This window comes from Myotis nattereri (assembly GCF_964212035.1).
Source record: "Myotis nattereri genome assembly, chromosome: 14".
Taxonomy (NCBI): domain Eukaryota; kingdom Metazoa; phylum Chordata; class Mammalia; order Chiroptera; family Vespertilionidae; genus Myotis; species Myotis nattereri.
Window position 1 is genome coordinate 28,183,990 of NC_138089.1, and position 23,803 is coordinate 28,207,792.

Sequence of the window (23,803 nt, forward strand, 5' to 3'; positions counted from 1 at the left end):
ATTATTACAAATAGTAGTACATATGTCTCATTCCCCCCCCCCCCCCACTGACCTCCCCGCAGCCTCTCCTACCTCCCAGCACTTGCCCTCGTCCCCTCGCCCCCAGTGTCTTGCATCTGTTGGTTGTGCTTATATGCGTACATACAAGTCCTTCGGTTGATTTCTTACCCCTGCCCCCCACCCCTAACCCTCCCCTAAAATAAAGCACTCTTGAATCTGCAGCCTTGCCCTTTCTTATCGTTGCTCCACAGGAAGCTTTGAAATGAGGGTTTTAGCTTCACTGTGGCTGTGTCCTGGTGCCACAAGCTCACGGTAGGGCATTTAGTGAAATAACAGTTCCCAGGAAGGCTGAACCGAGCCTTGCCTCCCCTCATCCTATGGGGCTGATTGATGGGTTGGCCCATATTATAACTTAGCCTCAGTGCTACTGTACAACATTTGGCAATCTGACAGGCTGGCCAGGCTTTCTTTTTCCTGTTTGTTAAACCCTTAGGGCTAACTCATCAGCAGACCACGGCCCCCATAACCTCTTTTGTCTTTTGTTGATTAGAGAGGAACGTAATGACATCCTGGCTGTAGCTGATTGGGGGCAGAAACTTTCCTTCTACCAACTAAGTGGAAAACAGGTATGCAGCTCTGTACAGACCCAGTGGGAGATACAGTTACAGTCATGCCTGTAATAGCTTTTCACTTTCTGAGGTTGTATTATTAGTAATTATAACTTATTGTTGTGTGCTTCTATTTATTGAGTTATTTGTTGTGATACCAGGTACTGTGCTCTATGCTGTGCATCCTTTATCTCATTTAAGTTAATAAAACCCTGTGATTATCAACTTTTTAGAAATGAGTAGACAAGACTCAGAGCAGTGAAGTAAATACTATGCCTGAGGTTTCACACTGCTAGTAAATGGTGGCACATGGGATCAAAACCCAGATTGGTCTGACTGTAAAGCCTTGGTCTTGGTCATGACCCTGCCTTCTATATTTGCTTTCTCCATCCTACCCACATTTATAAGCACCCATTTAGGCCAGCCCTTCACCTGTGTTAGGAGCCACTGACATTGAGCTTTATAAGTTAATGCCTCTGCTCTGCCAGAGTTCACAGGCTGGTGGGGATGTACTCGATGGCCAACAGTCCCGGAGCAGTGATACATGGCATGATAGAGAAATAGCTATCAGAAAAATAGCTATAGAGACACAAAAGAAGGTAACATCACTGCTCGGTGGAGATGGGAGATTTTGTAGAGGTGACTTTGAACAGGATAAGCAGGAGTTTGCTAGGCAGAGGGCATTGAAAATGGTGTTTTGGACAGAGAAAATAGCATCTGAAAAGGCAGGGAGGAAGGAAAATAGATGACAACTCAGGGAACAGTGAGTTGTTCAGGGTGACTGGGTCCCAAGATTTGTGGAGAGATGGTGCTAGGAAGGAAGATGAGACAAGATTGTAGTGTGAATACGGAGTTTGAACATTGTATTCTGTGAGTATTTCAGAGCCATAGATTTAGGTAGGGAGCAACTTGGTCAGATTCTTGTTTCAGAGAATTCCTTATTTCTGTGGAGGGTGGATTAAAATAAAGAGAGCCTAGTGGTAGGAAATCTGTTAGGAGACTGGAGACATTGAGGATTAGAATGAAGGTGGTGGGGATGGCTTACTACCACAGCCAAGCAAATGAGAAATGCAGCCATTTCAATGGAGCCTTTTGTTTAACAGCATCTTTATTTCTCAAAACATATCATGTTAGAAGTGGCGATTTTAAGTATAACTTTGGAGCCATTTCTTCTGCCTCACCTTACTATTGCTTATTTCTTTGGTAGTCAAGTAAAAATAAAGGTTGTATATAATAAAGAATTTTCTCAGTTTCCTATGGCTGTTTTCTCAGAACCATCATTTTAATTATCTAGCATCCAGTTTCCCTGGTCCTATCTATTAGTATTCATCCACTTAATGTATGTCCATAATAATTTAATAAATATTTATTGACACATCTACTGTGTACCTGGCACTGAGGCTGGGTGCCAGGAGCCAGTCCATGCTTGCTGTTTCAAGGGACCTGGCATATATGGCATACTGTTCTTAATATGTTTGCTCACCTTCTTGGCACTATGTGTTTTAACCAACGTCTCTGAGAAAGGTTGTTTCCCCAGGTAGGGATTTTCCCCTGAAGTTAGGGAGGGAATAAAACCTCTTAACTAAGTGCCAGGTGGGTAATTAATCACTTTAACTACGAACAATCATGCTTAAGCTACGTAATCTTTACTCCCTGGAATGGAGATAAGAAACGCCCTAACCTTTGTAATAGAGATTGATAGGATTGAATCAACTGGTATAAATACAGATGTAACAAGACAGCAAGACACAGAACTTAGAAGACAGAACTAAGAAGACAGAACCTACACAGAACCTAGAGACAGAAGAACTTCGCTGGAGAGAACATGGCAAAAGATCCTGGACTGAACCTGACTATAGAACATGGCAAGAGAACCTGACTAGAGCCTGGTGACTGAACCTGGCTGGAGAACCTGCACAGAACCTGGCTGGAGATCCAGACCAGAACTTGGCTGTAGATCCTGGCTAGAGATCCTGGCTAGGCTGCTGATCAACTGAACACTGTCTCCGTGTCCTTTCTTCTTCGCCGACTCCGTGTACGCCTTTGGGAACCCCTGGACCTGCTGGGGCTGGACCCCAGCAGCTGGGTATGAGAAATTTCCTGGAACATCTAACTACACTATGCTAGGTGGAAATGGGGTCTTGCTACTATAGTGACAATATAAAACTCAATATGGTAGTCAGGGCCATGGTAAATATTGTGTTCATGTTGTGGCCCAGAGTTTTTGACAGATAAGCAACCTCAGTCTTCTGAGAAAGTAACCCCGAACTTGTTTGGAACACTAAAATTGTTTTCTTGTGTAAGTATCTTTTAATTCTGGGAAGATTTAGAATTAAATGTGGGATGATGAAGTAAATCAAACCTACACTTTTGTGTTAGGCTTAGGTGTAATTTGTGTTTTTGGCATTTTAAGTGTTTTTGACATTTAAAGGGATCTGGCTTAATAATAATAATAGTAATAATAGCTAACATTTATTGAGTTTCAGGATTCAGAAGTTGTTTTTTCCTTTAGTGTATGTTCTCTTTTCTCAGATTGGGAAGGATCGGCCACTGAATTTTGACCCCTGCTGCATCAGCTACTTTACTAAAGGGGAGTACATTTTACTGGGGGGGTCAGACAAGCAAGTATCCCTTTTCACCAAGGATGGAGTACGGCTCGGGACTGTTGGGGAGCAGAACTCCTGGGTGTGGACTTGTAAAGTGAAGCCCGATTCCAACTATGTGGTAAGAAGAGGAAGTTCATTTTTATTGGGCCATTGTCTGAGTAGGAACTGAACATCAGGCCTGCTTAGCCAGTCAAATCATTGATGTTTTTTCCTGACAAATGGGAAGGTAGATTCTTTCTCCACAGAGAGCTGGGAATTGACACTTCTCTTTCCCTGCAGGTGGTAGGCTGCCAGGATGGCACCATTTCCTTCTACCAGCTTATTTTCAGCACTGTCCATGGGCTCTATAAGGACCGGTATGCATACAGAGATAGCATGACTGATGTCATCGTGCAGCACCTGATCACTGAGCAGAAAGGTAAAAGGCAGGTAGAGCCCCTTTGCCCTCTAGATACTGGGGAGAGGATAGGTTGAGAGGACTGCTGATAGGGCAAGTGAAATGGTAGGAAATATTTCTCCTTGGTCTTTTTGAAACACATTGGACCACTGGTTCTTGCTTTTTTTTTTTTTTTTTTTTTTTTTTTTTTTTTTTTTTTTTTGGTGAGGAGGCAGGGCGAGGGGAGAATGTAGATGTTTTTGAGAATCTAATGAAAGCAAGAAACACTTTCTCAAAAAATACCACACAGACTCACAAAATTTTGCAGATAATTCCAGGGGTACATGGACTCCCTAACTAAGGGAGGATAATATATAACAATCAGAGCCATGGTGGCTGACCTCCATGGGTCTTTGTGGACCTGCATTCTCTCTGGTCAGAGGCACTTCTGGGGTACTTCTTCCTCACCTACATCTCAGCTTGCCTTCGGTCAGGTCCTTGCCCCAGAGATAAGCAGAGGCAGTGGGTTTCCACAAGCTCAGTCAGATCAGGGTTCCAGGCCCAGTGCAGTCAGTCTAAACTCAGTCTTTTCTTCTATCCACCCAAGGGGGTGGGCTGGTTATATAGGCTAAGAATCCACTTTTTTCAAGTGTATTCATATCCAGATATACTGGACACAGCAGCACACTGCCAGATGCCTCTGAGTAGGGATTCTGGTTGGGAGTTGTCTTGCAGATTCAGATGACAGACATCCTTTGGTCCCCATCTGGGAGCACCTCCATTTGAAGATTCCAACAGTATGGTGAGGGTGTAGCTCCAAAGCATCCCTTCTGGAGACATTTTCTCCACCTGATTCATAATGAGTGTGAGAGTTTAATGTACCCCAGAAACTACACATGGTTACTGTTGTCAAGGGTGGTGTTTGGAGAGTGACTAGAGTTGTGGGCAGTCACTCAGGTGGGCTCCTGATCATCAGGGGCCATTAGTGCCATGCAGAGGAGTTTAGGTTTATGTTCAGCAATTGATGGTAGCATTAAGAATCATTTTCCATACTCAGTTGTAGGCTTTGGATAACAAAGATTATATATGACTTATATATGATTACATATAATCATATATAAGATTATATATGATCCCAGTGTTTAGCAGAGCTGATTGTACATGTTAGATACTCTAAAGATTTTTTTTGATGAGAGTGTCTCCTTTAATTGCCAGTAGCATTAAGTAAATGATAGCTTTTCATTTCTCTGCCTTCTACCTTACTTAAAAACCTCTTGCTAGAACTGAGCTTTTTTCCTTTGACAGTTCGGATTAAATGCAAAGAGCTTGTCAAGAAAATTGCCATCTACAAAAATCGATTAGCTATCCAACTGCCAGAAAAAATCATCATCTATGAGTTGTATTCAGATGATTCATCAGACATGCGTTACCGGGTAAAAGAGAAGATTGTCAAAAAGTTTGAATGCAACCTCCTGGTGGTGTGCTCTGATCACATCATCCTCTGCCAGGTAAGCCGCAGCAGATCAGACCGAATCCACCTTATGCTTCCTCCAAGGAGAGGGTACCCAAAGCAGGGTTTTTTTGGTCATTAGGAATTGGTTATTGCTTTTATTTTGTTGACATCTATATGGCCAGACTCTACTAGAAAGTCATGGGCCATAAAGAGGAGACTACTACTTTTTTGTATTACAAAGTACTTTGTTATACTGGGATTATATATATTTTAATGACTTAAAGCCTAAATTGATATCCCACAAAATGCAGATTGATTTTTTTGTTAAACATATACACATAAAAATTTATGATATCCTTCAGTTAAACAAAAAACAATGTATTTTAATTCAAAACAGTAAAGGGAGTTTTTACTTTCTGATAGATTTTTTCCACAGAAAAAAATTTCTCAACTTAGAGCTTCCTAGAAAATGTCTAGATCAATGCCAAGAGAAGTTTGAAAAGACTTTGAGAGAAGGCCAACCCAGCATCTTTCTTGGAAATAGAGGTGGATTTTGTTTCATGAAACTAGGCCTATTGAAAGTGATAAAATGGATTCCTTTAGGAATCACTATAGACATAAAATATTATTAAAATATCTCTAAAAGTCTAGAACTTTAAGCAGTTTAGGGGTACCACAGGTTTATAGTATAGAAGTGGCAAATAGGTGTGCTTTTGGCTGCTTAGAGGTCTGCACAGAAGATCTGAGGCTGAGCGAGGATCCATGGGAAGACTTTCATGAAGATTAACGATACCAATCATGGGGACTAGATTAGATAGATCCTGAATATAAAGTGTTTTTCACCCCTCAGAGGCAGGAAGACCTCCTTTGGAGGGCTGGGGAACACTTAATCTGTTGAATATCCTTGCAGAGGGGGGTTTGCTTTCTAGGAGAAACGGCTGCAGTGCCTGTCCTTCAGTGGAGTGAAAGAGCGGGAGTGGCAGATGGAATCTCTCATTCGCTACATCAAGGTGATTGGTGGCCCTCCAGGAAGGGAAGGTCTGTTGGTAGGCCTGAAGAATGGACAGGTGAGTGCTCTTTTGGGTTGCCCATCAGTCTGACTATCTGCATGCAGATGCAGGCAACCAGTCAAGTTATGACCCTGAGATAGGTTTTCAGGGCAAGAAAAGGCTTCTTCCCTTCATGGGCACATTAGAGCTACCTTTTATAAGGATAGCCTCAGGGCAAAGAAGTGGTGGTCCTCAGACTCATAGCATGCCCCATTCTGGCAGAGTTGGCACTGCACCGCTGGGCCAAGAGTTGAGTAGATTAGTGGGCTTAAAAGTCACCCAGATGGTGGGAGATTTGTTAGAGGTGCACTTTCTGTGGCTTGCTAGAGAGGGAGGCAGAGATCATTCCTTAGGTTGGATCCCTATTAGAGCAGTGAATGGATTAAGGCAGTGTGTTCTAGTTTGTGTCCTAGAAGGTGCTGGTCTGTAGGCTATTACTAGATATTATAAGAAAAGTGGGCCCTTTGCTCAAATAGATGTGGAAAATCTAGGTTATACAAAGTTAAACAGTTTTCTGTGTGTGTTCTTTGCTCAAAATAAGAAAAGTTCTAAGTGGGCTTCATGGAAATTTGAAAGTAAAAATGTAACTGCATTAGCCTGAGAGCCAAGCTGTCTAGCAGATGGCTTGTGGTAAAGGTTTGTCAGGCCTTTCCTGAGGATGGGACTCATGGAGTATGAGTTAGCAGGAGTATAGAATAGCAATACCACTTCCAGTGTGAGGCCTGAAAGTCTGGACTTTGGAGGCAGGTTGACCTGGGGTCATGTTTGTGTTTAGCTACTCACTAGTGGTGTGACCCTATGCAGGTCACTTCACCTCTCTGAGGCTCAGGTTTTACAAATGAGGATAATATTTTACCCAACTATCAAAAATAGTCAATGACTGATTGCTTTTATCATCATCATCATCATCATCATTTTGCAGTGGTTATACCAGATGTCTTGTCAGTGTTTACAGTAGCCTCTTCCTGTGTTAGTTACTCAGACCTCTGCTGAATTGTGTTTCCTAACCCTGCAGTTGGGTAATGTCATTAACAAATCCCCAGTCAAGCAGACTTTCAAGTAAGTTTGTCATGTCTTGGGGCCAACATGTCATTACTTTGGTGACCTCAGATGAACTACACTCTGTTCTCCTAAGGATAAGCCTGGGTCCCTTTCTTTTGATGAGTCCTTTTCTCTACACAGAGCCTCTAGTGAAGTTAGTGGGAGTTGTTTTTTTAGAACACATGGGTTCCAACAGCCTGGCAGTATTACAGGGTCTTGTTGCCATGGTGACTCACACTTTTTCTCTGAAATTTTGCCAGATCCTGAAGATCTTCGTGGACAATCTCTTTGCCATTGTCCTACTGAAACAGGCCACTGCCGTGCGCTGCTTAGACATGAGCGCCTCCCGAAAAAAGCTGGCCGTGGTGGATGAAAACGATACATGCTTGGTCTATGACATTCACACCAAGGAGTTGCTTTTTCAGGTGAAGTCCCAGGGAGTGTCCAGGACATGATCCTTTGATTAGAGACACTCCTCTAGTTTCCCAGTCTTTATAGGAGGTGCTTATGCTCTGGCTTCCAGGTGGGCCTCTGGAAGGAGCAGTGAGGTGTAAGGGTGTAGGGTCTAAGCAGGGGTGCAGAGTCTAAGAGGCCCCAGACACAGCCAACCCCTCCCACACATAAGCTGCAGTAGCTGAGTGAGTCTCTTTGAACTTTGGTTTTGTTGCAAGTAAGATAGGCAAGTAACATTTTCTTACAAGAGAACTGAGAGCAGTAAATGAATACTAATAAATCTAAGTGTGGCATGTTGCAGGCTATCAGTGTATGGGTTAATGTGATGATTCTTTTGAAAAAGTCTGCTGCTCACCTCCTGGAGGCTGCCTGCATCTTTGAATGATCTAAGACACAGTAAGGAGACAGGACCAGTTTTGCCATAGAAGGAAGGGAGACATGGGGGAAGTCCTCCCTGCTATTTCACAAGGATGCTATAACAGCCAGCAAATCTGAACTGTTTTTCGGATAGGCGTTGTTTACACATCATTTGATCCTGGGGCTGGAGGAAGTGTGTCATTGGAGAGGAGAGCCCAGAGGCTCTATGCCCAGTGCCTGGTTGGCTTTCTACTGGATTCAATGCTGCTCTTTGCCTCTTTAGGGCTTTGTGAGTGATCAGGGCCTATTTGCCTGAAGTGAGTTCCCCCAAAGCTAAAACCTCCCCTGATTGGCTTTGTCAACCACTAAAGGTTTCCCAGTATAATGGGCAGATTGAGGTCTCCTCCTTGTCCTCAGCGATAGAATCAGCAGGGTGGAAGGGTGCTATAGTAGGGAGCTACCTCAGTCATTTGAAAGGAGGTACCTGGCCACCACTAGCCCCAGTGACTCCTAGTTGATAACATTTCACTCATAACTGGGGAGGCAGAGTGGTTTAGGGGAAAGAAAGAGCATAAGCTTTGCCATCAGACAAATCTGGGCTCCAGCTCTGCCTTCATCTCTCAAGCAAGTTAGTGAACCTCTCTGAGTCTTATTTCTCCTTACCTCTAAAATAAAACTAATAATTTCCCCCTCATAGAATTGCTACAGGACTAAGTAAGACACCATAGTGCCTGCCACAAGATAGGGCCTTCAGTGTTACTTCTCATCTCCCCAGCCTCAACACAGCCCCTGTAGGTAGGTTAGCAGCTCCCAGGTGTGAATCCATGTCCAGCCCAGAACCATGTAGGAGTGGAAAGGTGTGTGTGCTTCCCTGTCCCCACTGAGGGTTTTCTGTAGTGGGTTGGGAAAGGTAATTTTCAGCCCTTGCTAAGGGTCATAAACATTCCCAGCTATTTTTTCTTCTCTCCACTGCCCCTACCCCTGCAAATGCAAACAACTATATGTTTTCTTTCTCATTATAAAAATAATCTATGCTCATTATAAAAGATTCAGACATTGTAAAAGATTCTAGGCAGAAAGATATGAACTTCTGCTGGTGCCTAAGTCTCTGGAGCTGAGCAGAGATCTTTGAGAGGAGGTGGGGCAAGGGAGTACCTCCCAGGGTGATTGTATTCTTACAGTGTGCAGATTATAAATGTAGAGACAATATATTATTTTTTAGTTTTAAAATAGTTCACTGTTCTTTTTCTTATAAAAAATAAATATTCATAACCAAAAGAAAATGTCAGGCAAATAAAAAACAGAAAATATAAAGCACCCGCTGAAAGACAACTACTGTTAATTCTTTGGAATATATTCCTTTAAACATTCTTCCATACAGAAGTAGTATCCACTTTGCTGATTTTCTCACTTTTTATGTAATGATTAATATTTGGGGATAATAATTTTTATTCAAAAGTAATGCTTGCTTATTCAAAAATTCCAACATAAAAAAGTGCATGGAAGTGCTTGCCTCTATTCCCCTATCCATTTCTTCCAATCCCCTTTTCTCCCCGTTCCCTCTATCCCACTGTTAGCAATTTAATGTGATTCAGGCTTTAACAAGAGAACTTGAATGAATGTAGAAATGGTGCCAAAGCCCAGGATGATAGTTACAGGATTCTCACCATCCCTGTCCCTCAGGAACCGAATGCCAACAGTGTGGCCTGGAACACCCAGTGTGAGGACATGCTCTGCTTCTCTGGAGGAGGCTACCTCAACATCAAAGCTAGCACCTTCCCTGTGCACCAGCAGAAGCTGCAGGGCTTTGTGGTAGGCTACAACGGCTCCAAGATCTTCTGCCTGCATGCCTTCTCCATATCAGCTGTGGAGGTGCCACAGGTAACCCGGGATGTCTGTCAGCTCTCAGTAGTGGCAGGACAGGCAAGACCAGGAAAGCCAGGCTCCTCAACGGTGCTTTGGGAGGGAGTGGTGAGGAGAGAGGGAAGAGAGACAAGAATGATAGCTGTGGTGTCATGGAAGGCACTCTGGACTTGGACGTGAAATCCTATCTCCATCCCATGCAATCTGTGTGTCTTTGGGCAAAAAACTCAGCATCACTGAACCTCAATTCTTTCTGATCCCTACTTCCTAGTAGGGACAGGGAGGTGTATGCAGGGTTGTCTATCAGCAGACAGAGTTGTGTTTCATTGAGAGCTGTGCTTGGGGCAGAGTAGAGTAAGCCAGCAAAGCTGGGAGTCCAGCAGGGTGTATGCACAGGCATATGAAGGGGGTGGTGTGTGTGAGAGAAAGATAATATAGGTGGAATGGGGTGTGGGAACTGAGGTCTGTGAGCCAAAAAGGGAGCATGGTACTATCTGCACAAGTCCCTCACACTAGCAGGAGGCCAGAATAGAAATGGGAGGCAGGAATGTGAGCCATTCCCACTGTAGAACTGTCATAAAATAAAGATAAGCACCAAGGAGAGACTAGCCCTCAGAATCCCATCCTAAAGAGAAACTCACTCTTAAACATTTTGGAAAATATCAACCCAGACCTTTTTTATATGTATGTGTAATGTGTGCATAATATATAATTAGGAGTATATGATCCTATATAATAAAAGCCTAATATGCAAATCGACTGAACAGCAGAACCACCAGGGTGCAGACGCTCAATGCAGGAGCTGCCCCAGCACACAGGTCCCAGGCCAGCCAAGGCGGGTGCCAGCTGGGGCTCCCCGATCACCCTTATGGTCACCCTGCAGAGGGAGGCGACCAGTGGTGGCGGCGGGGGGTGGGGCTGGCGAGTGGTGGCGCTAGGCCAGCCAAGGCAGGTGCCATTGGGGGCCCCCTAATTGCCTCGCAGAGGGAGGTGACCGGCAGCGGTGGCAGGGGGCAGGGCCGGCTAGCGGGTGGTGCTAGGCCAGCCAAGGCGGGTGCCAACGGGGGCCCCCCAATCACCCCACCGGTCACCCCACAGATTGGCCCTGATCGCCAGCCAGGCCGAGGGACCCTACCAGTGCATGAATTTTGTGCACTGGACCTCTAGTTGTATATAAAATTTTAAAAGAGGAATTGTACTGTAAATAATGTTGTTTTGACTTTTATTATCTATAAATATTGCTCCTATAGATGAAACCTCAGATTTACTGCACTTATTTTACTGAATGGTGACTATAAATAAGAGAGACTTAATTACCTTCCTTTATCTCCATCTTCTGATTTAACCTAACATTTACATATTGCAGACCCATCGCTTTGTATGAATTGTTGGCTATCAACTAACGATCTGGCTTTTTCACCCTGCAATCTATTAGAAACATGGCTCCATGTGAATAAATGTTCTTCTTTAGCTAAAATGATTATAGATTCACATTTAATTGTAAGATATCATACAGAGACACTTTATACAATTTTCCCAGCTTCCCCCACTGGTAACAGTTTTGCAATGCTGCAGTACAAATTTATCACCTGAATAGGTTGGTGTATTCACACCAACAGCGCATGAGATCCCTGGTGTTGGGTTTACCTTTTACTGTGGCCACACCTTCCTCCCTGCTGCCTCACCTCCACCCCATATTGTTTTTAGTGACTATTTTTTTTGTCCCGATCTCTCACAACTTACTGAACCCAGTTAGAAATTTGTGGTGTTTGCAGCTTTTTGCTCTTATAAATAGCAAAGTCTTTGCACCTATCCCATCTTAGCTCCTTGGTATAAATTCCTAGAAGTGAAATTGCTGGGCCAAGAGCTATTTATGCTACGTTTGAAAGATTTTAGACATGTTTCCAGATTGCCTTTCAGCTAGGCTACATCAATCTATATTCCCTCCACACACCTTGCTCTGGCTTGGCTTCTTATAAAGCAGTGGTTCTCAACCTTCCTAATGCTGCGACCCCTTAATACAGTTCCTTATGTTGTGGTGTCCCTCAATTTCATTGTTATAAATTGGACATAATTAAAGCATAGTGATTAATCACAAAAACAATATGTAATTATATATGTGTTTTCCGATGGTCTTAGGCGACCCCTGTGAAAGGATCGTTCAACCCCCAAAGGGGTCGCGACCCACAGGTTGAGAACCGCTGTTGTAAAGGGTGGAACTGGACTTCATTTCCTCCCCGTAGCTGATGATGTTACTCATTGATGCAGGGATTATTAGTACCTAACACAGAGCAGTTATTCAATAAATATTAGTGGAATTCAGACTTGAGGAAAAGGAAAAAGAAAGAAAGAAAGCCAGAGAAAGAAGGGAGAGAAGTGGGTAGAAGTGGCAGCAGAGAGGTAAGAACAGCCCCTGTGGACTGTTTCCTTGCAGTCCTCATCTGCTCCCCATCCCAAACTCATGCACCACATCCATCAGAAACCCAATCTTCCTCAATCATGCCAAACATGCTATGCTGACTGAAAGTTTTTTCTACCAAGACTGCCATGCTGACCTCAAGATAAATGCAGTTTGCTGCTCCCTGACTTTGGCGGGACAAGAGGAACTAAAGGGGCAGCCTGGGACTTCCTCTGCCAAGCTCTAAAGATTCAGAAGCCAGATTCCCCCTCCCCCAGTGGCTGCACCAAGGCCATCCTGCTGATGCAGCAGGTCAGAACTGCCAAGGGTTAGAAAAGGCAGCCTCAAAACAAAGGCTATTTATCTGTCGTTTCTGCCTCCAACCATCCTGTGGTTTTGGCCTAGGGGGGAGGGAGAAAGCATCAGACCCACTCTGGGGATTTCTGGTTTCCTTTCGAAATTTACATCATCTTGTGCAAGAAATGGTTTGTTAGGGCTGCCAAGTAGGGCGGCAGGCCCTAGTTGGGCTTCTCAGGGCGGGTGGTGACTTCATGCTTGGAATTCGATAGCAAGATAAAGTAGAGCTCAGAGGGCATTTGTGCAGTTAGGGTATTTAAAACTCCCACTCTCAGATTGTGCCTCCCAGGCAAGTCTAACCCTCCTCGGGCTTTCAGCTTGGTGAAAGGGAAAGGAGTACTGGCTTTCTGACACTGGCTGTGACCTTGAGCAACTCGGTTCGCTTTTTGGGGTCTCACTTGTTTTCTGTGCAATGAGGTTAAATATACCCCTCTTTCAGGTTTTGTCTGGTCCAAAGCCTATTATTATTATTATTATTATTATTATTATTATTAACAACAGTCTTAAAATATTAAACACTACAAAACAGAACTAAATTGGAACAGAAGATGCTCACTAAAGGAGTTTGGAAAGGAAAGCTCATTGTGCACTGGGCGTTTGAGAAAGCTTCCAGGGGGTGGTGACACTTGATCTGCCCGGAAAGGTCTGGAAAGGCAGAGGAACAGCGAGAGTGTTTCGAACAAGGAACGTTGGGGGTGGAAACAAGTCTGGAGAGTTTGTGAGATGGGGAGGAGCTGATGCTGAGAAAATACTATGGATGCAATGAGCATGCTCATTTTTTGCCCAGCACTTTATCAATTTTCAAAGCACTTCTCTAGTTTGCCCATGGTAGCCTGTGAGCTAAACAGAAGTTAATTTGACCCAAAAAATCATACGTCTAGGATGTGACTGAGCTAGGCCTGGGTTCTAGCTCAACTGTTCCTGTGTCCATACCCTACTGCCACCTGAAGGGAGGCACAGTAGGAAAGATGAGTGCTCAGCAGCAGGCACATCTTGCTGTCAGAGGATGGAATGGCTTAAAAAGAAAAAAATTTCCTTCAACGCTAAAGCTAAAAAATGGGACAGGAAATTTCAAAGATTAAGGCCCCAAATGGAGAAAACAGCACTTTCAGCTCCACATTTGGGAACCATTAACACAGAGGTACTGACTGATTGATTTCCACTGCCTAGGAATCCAGAAGGAAAGACGCAGTTCCCTTCGGCACACTGACTGGCCTAAAACAAGGGAGGGCCTTTAGTTATGAAAGACACTCAGGCCCAACTCAGACTTGTTCTCATGTACAGACACATACACACACATACTCACAAGGTCATCCAGGCTCCAGCCCCAAGGTCTTCTATGTGCCACTATGTGCCCTTAGACAAGTCAGTTGCCCTCCCTGAGTTTCAGTCTCGGGCCATAATCTAGGAGTGATAATACCTATGACACTGGACTGTTGGGACAGATCCAAAAGCCTACAAATAGAAGTTATTAGGAACCATTCACGATATTACTTGAAGGGTCAGTGAAGACTTTCCAGAAGAAATGACATTTTAACAGGGTCTCGAAAGCCAAATAGATACTTTCCAGAGGGTGAAGAGGGGCAAAGTCATTCCAGATGATGGTGAAATCTGTGGAGAGGTGGGCCTGGAGGTGGGGAAAGCCGGTGGTGGAGGGGAGGATGGGCAGGAGGTTTGTGCTGCTGAACATGATGGTTCGGCTATGAAAGGGGGTGGCAGAGTGGAAGGCATGTAGGGTGAACTGGGGTGTAGCTGAGAAGGGTACTGGTTAATCATTGCAGCATTGCTCTGCAGGCTTTTGTAATAAAGTCAATGCACACATATGGAGTCAGGCTTTGTATGAATCTGACTCTTTCCATTGCTTTGAAAATACTCTTTCCTTCAATCCTGCAGTCTGCTCCCATGTACCAGTACCTGGAGAGGAAAATGTTCAAAGAAGCCTACCAGATTGCTTGCTTGGGTGTGACCGACACTGATTGGCGTGAGCTGGCCATGGAAGCTTTAGAAGGATTAGAGTTTGAAACAGCAAAGAAGGTAAGCATCTAGTCAGAATGAGCAAGAATCTGGTCCTTGGATGGTCCTTTGAGGAGGCAGAAGAGGATCCATTCCAGGTGACATATGGAGAGGCAAATGCATACTGCCGTGGGTGCTGGAATTAGACTGACCTGGCTCAGCCACCTTCTAACTATAAGCCTGAGCAGGTAACATCTTTCCTAAGGTTGCTCATTGGTAAAATTAGGGTGATGATTGGCCCCATCTTCAAAAGTTATAAGGATGTGATAATGCCTGCAAAACTTGACATAGGAGAAGCATCTGATAGATTCTAGTTGTCACTCTTATTAGCTATCATTTATGTAAAGCACCTAGCTAAAAGCCTGGCACATACTAGGCATTCCATAAATGGTAGCTTTTGTTATTGGTATAAGCACTTATTGGTATTAGGTAATTTATTACACAGTGCTGTTTTTCTTGGCACACTGCTAAGTATGGTAGACAAGATGGTCGAGCTCTCTGATTCTGACAGCAATGTCACTCCCCACATACTTTCATGGCATAATTCATGACCTTGATTCATGGTGTCATTTCCTGGCTCAGTCTATTAAAATTACAGAAATGGCTCAAAACATTTGACACATATTATTAGGAAGAACCCAGCTATGGCTCCTGAGGTGTGGGGGGAAGGAATGGCCTTCAACTCTCTCCCCGACGTCTCCCTTCTGTCTCTCTTTTCCCATACCAATTAATCAGATATTCATTTTGCGCATACTATTGAGCTGATAGGGAAGAAATTGCAGAAGTATGTGATGCCATCTCCATGCTAGGTCAAGACTTCTAAGCATGAAAAGAGAGTGGACCAAGACCAGACTAGGGTTCAGAAGCCTGGTTGAAAACCAGCTCGGCCATGTACAGGCTGGAAGACCCTTGGCAAGCCACTTCTCTCGGAGCCTCAGTCTTTTCCACAGTGGGGAGGGTGAAGACACTAACTGCCAACCCTGCCTGACACAGTGTCATCAGGCTTAACTGTCACATTGTAAAAGGGATTCTAAAACTAGCAATGCTTGTATACAAATGCTAGCTATTATTAAAGCAAGTACAATGATCCTATATAATAAAAGCCTAATATGCTAAGTGTCTGGTTGTCCAGTGACTGGTCGACTGTTCAACCAATCGAAGTGTAATATGCTAATGATATGCTAAGGCCACTCAACTGCTTGCTATGATGTGCACTGAACACCAGGGGACAGATGCTCCAACCAGTAGGTTAGCTTGCTGCTGGGGTCCAGCCAATCGGGACTGGGCGAGATGGGGGCCAACACACCCTGGAGCCCTCCTGTGGTCCCTCCCCACCCCGATCATGAATCAGTAGGGTCCCTTGGCCTGGCCTGGGCCCTCTTGCAATCCAGGACCCCTCAGGGGATGTCAGAGAGCCGGTTTCAGCCCAATCCTGCAGGCTACTCCCCTCGGGAGAGCGCCAGACACAGGGCTCATGACTGGTGAGCACTGCTGCTGTTGCTGCTGCGGTGTGAGCCTCCCCTGATCAGGACTGATTGGGCGTGAACCCTTGGCAGACACAGTGGGGCAGGCATGAGCGGGAGCTACAGGTAGGAGCTGCAGGCAACGTTGGACTGCAGGTTTCGGCCCGATCCTGTAGGCCGCCCTGAGGGATCCCACCTGTGCATGAATTCGTTCACTGGGCCTCTAGTAATTATATAATAATCATATATATTATAGTTTTGGATCTACTGTGTCTGAAAAGTGGTAGTAGCGGAGGGCTTTAAGAAGTCAGAGGGAGGAAACATTTCCATGGAGGGAGCTTCCATCTCCTGCCTCACCTTGAAATGCCAGGAGGGATGAAGAATAACAAAGGATTCCTAGAATATGTTTTATTTATTTTCATCATGGAATGAAATTAGACAGCAGTGCCTAACACTGTGTTAAGTGCTCAGCAAATGTTTGAATGGATGAAAATTAAACTGGAATGAACTCCCATTTGCTTAATACCTGCTCCCAATCTGTATCACCCCCCACAGCACTCCTGAGAATAGGAATTATTGTATTAAAGCCACAAGATTTTGACCACAGACTATAACTTGATCACTTTACCCAAATTCCTAATCCCCAGCCTTTCTTTTCTGCTTTGCCAAGTCAGGCACCCTTGGAGGTGAATGGTTCCCGGTGATAGACTGCTGTTCCCACTAGATGGCAGAGGAGAGCTGTTTAGCACTCAGGACCACTGACCTGAGTAGAACTGCAAAGCTTCTCTGTTCCCACATTTCCCTCCCCTGAGGTTATTCACAGGCCTTGTGATTCTGACCACTCTGACCAGGGCACCCCTGACACTGCAGAATGTCAGGGCTGAAGGAACTCAGAAACAGATTTCTCTCAGTGATGGGGAAGTAGATCCAGGGCCCCCCAACTAGAAAGCAAGCTAGAACTGAGACCTAGAAAGCTCCTCCTTGCCTTCCTGCTACTTTGTCAGGCATTCCAGGTTTCCCTTTGTGTTGCTTTAAGGAAGCCCAGACCTCAAAGATGGCTTATAAGACCTCCAGTGAAGAATACACATGTTCTTAGCTCTCCATCCCTTTGCTCATGTGATAACTGCCGTACCCTTTCAAGGAATTCCTCTTCAGGAATACCCATTTGCCAGGGTCTACTGTGATGCTTTACTTAATCCTGTCTCCTGCTATTGCCCATGCTCAGGCAGTGAATCTGTGTTCTCCAAGGCATCTAGTTCATGCTTGTATAGCTCTTAGCTCAGGGAGATTTATTGATCTATTTAATCTGCCTGCCTCCCCTTTTAGAATATGAACCCCTGAATTGGGGAGGGGGACAGGAGCCAAATTATATTCACCTCTTGGTCCCCAACCCAACAGGATGCTTGGCCCTGTGAGCAGAAAAGATGACGTTACATTGTGGTCATCTGTGGGCAGCTAGAAGCTGGGTGACTTGCTCATTTCCACAAGTCTTTTTAAGATGGATGGTGTCATACAGCTAAGTAGAGGCTACAACTAGCCAGGGTTATTGTTCTGCATTCATATTCTAAGGCATCCTGGACCTGCTGCCTCTTCTAGGTGTGTGTCAGCCCATTTCAAATGGGACAGTATAAAGAAGCACAGCTGAGTACAAATGTTAACAGCAAAGCCACATGAAGATCAGCCTGACATGGTGGGTTATGCTCCTCTAAACCCCTTGTAGAATCTGAAAGCAACTAAAGAGGCTTAGTTAACATCAGTCTGCATGAAGATGGATGCCTGAAAACGTCCATGGGTTAAAGTCTCTGGCTTTACTGTGAGTCCAAGTACACATTTAGGATTTACGCAAGAGTTTGCCTTCCAGGGACTTGGAGTGATTCATTCCCTACCTCCCCCTTCCTTCTAGAAATCATCTTTATTCCTTCTCAAATTTCTCTTCCTTTTCTTCCTTCATGATGGTGCTGTAGGCTCTGGGTGCCCTGTGTTTATGCACTGTTGGTAGGAATAGCTGTCTCCTGTTTTCTGTCCACGTCACCAAGATGTACGTGCAGTCTCTCCTGAGTCAGTACATCTTTCCCACTCCCACGCAGATGCCACTGCCTCAGAGTGTCAGACTGGCTTGTTCTTCCATTTTGCATAGAGGTTCCTCTAAGCAGGCACCATCTCAGACTGCAGTATTATAGTTTTGTTTCACCTAATCCCAAAGTGATTGATTCAACCAGGGCTTCTTTGTATGGACTAATCCCAGGGATAAAGCTGAGCCTCAGTGGGTGGTAGAACCCTCCTGAACACACAGTGATTAATCAATGCTTGCTTCTTTTCCCTCTTAACTGGCTCACTTTCTAAAGCTTGACTTCCCACCCCCAGCCAATCACCCACTTTTGAAGCCCAGAAGGCAGCTGATTTTATTATTTTATCTCTTCCTCTGTAGGCCTTCATCAGAGTACGAGACCTCCGATATTTAGAGCTCATCAACAGCATTGAGGTAAAGATGAAGTGTTCTTTATTCTCAAGAAAGCACAGACTCGCTGTCAGTGGTTTATAAGCAGCTCTTCAAGAAGGAGAGAGCCTTGAGGACATGTGAACAGAGCCTACTGGTGTCTGAGTATTAGGGCCACAGCCTTGCCTTTGGGGTACAGAATGCCATGTGGCAAGGAGTGCAGTCTGTTACTTGGAAGGTAGGGGGGGTAGATGGATTCCTGATCTCTCTGAGCTTTGGTTTCTTTCTGTAAAATGGGATGAGACCTACCTTGCAGGGTTGCTGGGAGGATTAAATAAATTTTCAGTAGCTATTTTTCATCCTTGGAGTGGTTGTTAGCTGGTTACCATCCTCTAGGGCAGGGGTGGGGAACATCCAGCCATATAAGGCCTGCGAAATCATTAGGTCTGGCCCTGCCAAGGCATTAGGGGTGAGCTAATTAAATGTTTGACCAAATATAGCAGGCTAATTTTTAAGCTGATAATTTTGTATGGCCTGAGAATGATGTTATAAATATCCAAATGGCCCTTGGCAGAAAAAAGGTTCCCCACCCCTGCTCTAGGGCTTCAATAACATGCCAGTGTAGGAGGCATTTCCCAAATGCATATGATCTACATCCCATTCATAGCAATGGGTTCTGGGAAGGGAGATCTGAACGGGACACCCAAAGGCTCTGGAGCCCTCCCTCCAGCTCACCATTCCTAGCTGAGAAAACCAGCCTCACCAACCAAGCCCGAGAGGGCTATGGTAGACTGAAGAGGCTGGTGCTACGAGCACCATTTGCTGGGTGTCTGTGAAAAGGCATACATATTTTTTCTCTGAACAGATTTATTGTGAGGCTATGGGAATGTGAGATAAATTTGAATTTCCATATGGAAGCAGTGAGGAAATCAGCAAATGTCTTGTCCCTTTGATTCAGTTTAGCATAATAAACACCTGTTGTGGGCCAAGCCTGTGCTGAGCCCAGTGGGCAGAGCTGAGTGGAAGAGACCTGCTAACCCTGGCAATTGTTGCCATTTGCTGAATGCCTGCTCTGCCCCCGCATGATCATGATCGATGTGTATGCTATTTTAAATCCTCACAACTTAGACATTGTTTTTACTAGCATACCTATTGGATAAATAAGACACAAAGGCTAAGAAAGGCTAGGTCATGTCCCCAAGGGGCCACAGACAAAAGTTCAGTTAGAATTCAAAGCCAGTTCTATTTCCCAAACTGTCTTTATTCTAGACCAGTGGTTCTCAACCTTCCTAATGCTGCAACCCTTTAATACAGTTCCTCATGTTGTGGTGACCCGCAATTTCATTGTTACAAATTAAACATAATTAAAGCATAGTGATTAATCACAAAAACAATATGTAATTATATATGTGTTTTCCGATGGCCTTAGGTGACCCCTGTGAAGGGGTCGCGACCCACAGGTTGAGAACTGCTGCTCTAGACACTGCAACTGTCTAAAAAGTTGCTTCTGGCCCTGGCCAGTGTTGCTCAGTTGGTTGGAGCATTATCCCATACACCAAAGAGTTATGGGTTCAATTCCTGGCCAGGACACATACCTAGGTTGTAGGTTTGATCCCCGGTTGGAGGGTGGGGGGAGCGGTGCAATGGGAGAAACCAATTGATTGCCTCTCTCCTCCTCCTCCTCCTCCTCCTCTCTCCCTCCCTCCTTCCTTCCCTCCCTCTCTCCCTTCTTCCCTCCTCCCCTACCTCCCTCCCTCCCTTCCTCCTCCCCCCCTCCCCCCCTCCCCCCGGTCTCTCTAAAATCAAAGGGCATGTCTTCAGGTGAGGATTAAAAAAAAAAGAAGTTGCTTCTGGTGCACCCCCCTCCCGTGCACCCCCACTTTCTTCCGCAGCACTATCATAAGGAGCATTTATACTTTCTGTTGGTTACTTACCTGCATGGTGAGAATTTGTTCAGAGCCATCTACCATAATGCCTAGTATTGCTTATGATTAGGGGTGGCATTTGTGATTCATCTGGTCTGGATCTAGGAGTCTTAATCTATGCAAAGGTAACTAACTTCTGTGGGGACCACCTCTTGTCATTTCCCAGGTCTTACTATACCTCATCTAGTGTGCTCTGAGCTGGGCAGTCGATAAAGTAAACTTGTAAGAATTGTCTCATGAGAAAGAGTCAAGTGTCACTGAGTGAGGATCCATTTTAGCTGCTCTGAGGTCTTAGTTGCTTGCATTTGGTATTATTCCAGAGAACCCAGGTTCCTTACTGGGCTCCTTTTGGATAGGTGAGATGTAACTGTACTGATAACAGGAGGAAGAGAACCTGCCCATGTGACTTTACACATAGTGAACATTCGTAAACCATATTTCTTGATCATGGTGATACCCTCTGATCTAGGATGGATATGGCCTAAATTCCATGCCTACTGAATGAAGATTTTAATTCATTTCCTACGATTAGGGGTTAGTTTATTTGGCTGGTTATCCTAAATTGTTTAGTTTCTTTCTTTTTTTAAAAAATTATTTCTGTCAGTGGGGAAGGATGTTGCCTCCAGCTGTTAAAACTTTCACCAGCTTGTCTGGGAGTTTGACTTAATGTCTCTTCTACTGTGATACACTTGCTAGAAAACAAGCAAAAGGAAACTGCGGGGGATGAGCGATTGGGTGCGATTGAGTGTTTACAAATACTTGAGCTGAAGACTAATGAATGTTCCCTAACACAGGAGAAGGAGTGCACAGTTATTTCTCTTCATCCTCAGCACTACTCTGTGTGTGTGTGTGTGTGTGTGTCTGTGTGTGTGCGTGTGTAGACACATAGCAGTGTGTTGGAGAACATCACTTGTTTCTGTGGTACGAAGAGCATCTAGAGTCAGATATACCAAGTTCAAATGTCAGCTTTGTGTGCCCTCGACCTGCCACTCTTCTGAATCTCAGCTTCCCACAGTGTGACACTTGGGTGGCACTGCCCAACCTTGGGTCCATATGGGAAGCACCTAATGGGTGCTCAGCATGTGGTATTGCTCACCTTAACTTTAGAGACAGGGACATAGTGAGACTCATTATATTTTTATTTTGTTGGTTTTCTTCTGGGGAAGAAACCCTAAACTTTCTCCTTGTCTACCATCATCATGAGTCACAATTCAGCCAAATCAAGTCTGGGGACTTGAGAGATCTTGGGAGCTTGGAGGCCTCCAAAGAATGGGCAGTACACACCATCCTAAGTAATTATTTCCTTAGAAGAATGTACAAGAAAGCAGCCCTGAGGAATTTCCATTAAACCAGCGGTTCTCAAGCTGTGGGTCATGACCCCTTTGGCGGTCATAGGTTTGCCATCACTGACATAGGACAACCTTTTCTAGCTGCCTACCAGCTAGTGGTATTCTCCCCTTTTTCCCCAGAAGGGTCCCAGAAAGACTATAATTCAGTCTGCCAGCACACATGGGGGTCCATCTTTTGTACCTCTTAGATCAGCAGTTCTCAACCTGTGGGTCGCGACCCCTTTGGGGGGTCGAACGACCCTTTCACAGGGGTCGCCTCAGACCATCGGAAAACACATATATAATTACATATTGTTTTTGTGATTAATCACTATGCTTTAATTATGTTCAATTTGTAACAATGAAATTGGGGGCCACCACAACATGAGGAACTGTATTAAAGGGTCGCGGCATTAGGAAGGTTGAGAACCACTGCATTAAACAAATAAAAGTTTGCATCTCTTTTGACCTTCACTCATTAGGGGGGTGTGGTGGGGAGATCTGCTTTTGTTGTTAAGTATTCCCACCAGAAACCTAGGTAAGAGACACAACAGCCCAGGAGCCAAGTGTAGATTCCAGTAGGAAGGCCCAGGGGCTTAACTTGAAATAGCAACATCTAACCTTTGTAAAGGCTGCTTCCTGCCATGACTGCAGAGGCCATTTCCTGTGCTTCTAATTTTTCCAGGAGAGGAAGAAGCAGGGAGAGACCAACAATGACCTGTTTCTGGCAGATGTGTTTGCCTACCAGGGGAAGTTCCACGAGGCCGCCAAACTGTACAAGAGGAGTGGGCACGAGAACCTCGCACTCGACATGTACACTGACCTCCGCATGTTTGAGTATGCCAAGGTAATTCCCCACATTCTGGCCCAAGCTGCCAGGTGGAACCCACCAGTGTTCTGACACTGTGGTATCTAGTTTTTGGCCCCAGTAGGCAGTGCAGACAGAAAACAGCAATGGCCTCAGAAAGAGTGTGGGCAAATGGGTAATCAAAGGAACCATCTGTGGCCATTGGTTGAGGCTGACCTAAAACTGACCTTCTAGGGCAGCCGTGGGCAAACTACGGCCCGTGGGCCGGATCCAGCCCGTTTGAAATGAATAAAACTAAAAAAAAAAAAGACCGTACCCTTTTATGTAATGATGTTTACTTTGAATTTATATTAGTTCACACAAACACTCCATCCATGCTTTTGTTTTGGCCCTCTGGTCCAGTTTAAGAACCCATTGTGGCCCTCGAGTCAAAAAGTTTGCCCACCCCTGTGCTAGGGTGACATCAAAGGGACAGAATATGGCAGTTCAGACCTCTGACAATGACAGAGCTAGATGAATTGCAGTGCCCCTTCATTCAGGGTCAGGGCTGTCTCCCACAACTTCTCCCAAAACTTTATTAGAAGCCACCAAGAATCAGTGTCCTCAGGCATGAATGGTTTTACATACAGGAGAGTGTGATTTACCCTAGCCAAGGTTCCCTAAACGCCTGCTGTCTGTCTGGTACATACACTTCGTGCATCCACAGTCTCCCACCCAGAAATGGCATTTGCGCTGGGCTTGGAGACACTGACAAAACCCCTGCCCTCTGGTGCTAGCATGGTGTGCCTTCATCTGGGCTGGTACAGCATGACTCCCACATCATCTGCATGGTTGATGGTAGAGATTTCCCCTTGCGTTTGGAGGGGCCCAATAGATGTGGATACACGAGGGAGATCTTCCTGGAGCAGGCGGCTCCTAATGGCTTGTGTGAGCATGAGTACCATTGAGGAGCCCCGACCTTCAGGACACTTGCAGTGTAGCCTAATGCAAGGTGAAAAGAGCCTTGGGCGCATAGAGCAATCAGGCTCTTCCTTCCATGGAGGTGCCTTTGTTAACCTGCCTTTCCCGTAGTGTCAGGAGCTTCAGAATGTTAGTGAGACATCAGCCCCAACCAATTAGTGGCTGTTAATGGCAATTTTCTAGCTCACAAGTTCAAGGTGAAAAATCATCCCCATTTTTTTCTGCTCTTTTTTTTAATGCTGCACTCTTTTATCTTCCACCATGTATGAGTTTCTGGAGCCAAAGGTTATGTCTGGATCACTGTAATC

General features: G+C 44.9%; 1 protein-coding gene across 2 annotated transcripts in view; it reads left to right on the forward strand.

Moving 5' to 3' along the window:
- Window positions 1–23,803, forward strand: part of IFT122 (intraflagellar transport 122) — a 67,773-nt gene that overhangs the window by 22,939 nt on the left and 21,031 nt on the right. For both annotated transcript variants that reach the window (XM_081105543.1, XM_081105544.1), the window contains 10 exons: window positions 551–626; window positions 3,141–3,332; window positions 3,494–3,632; window positions 4,896–5,098; window positions 5,973–6,110; window positions 7,394–7,558; window positions 9,627–9,824; window positions 14,455–14,595; window positions 18,466–18,519; window positions 22,413–22,574. In XM_081105543.1, coding sequence (XP_080961669.1) covers window positions 551–626; window positions 3,141–3,332; window positions 3,494–3,632; window positions 4,896–5,098; window positions 5,973–6,110; window positions 7,394–7,558; window positions 9,627–9,824; window positions 14,455–14,595; window positions 18,466–18,519; window positions 22,413–22,574 — 1,468 coding nt within the window. The remainder of the gene's footprint in view (window positions 1–550; window positions 627–3,140; window positions 3,333–3,493; window positions 3,633–4,895; window positions 5,099–5,972; window positions 6,111–7,393; window positions 7,559–9,626; window positions 9,825–14,454; window positions 14,596–18,465; window positions 18,520–22,412; window positions 22,575–23,803) is intronic.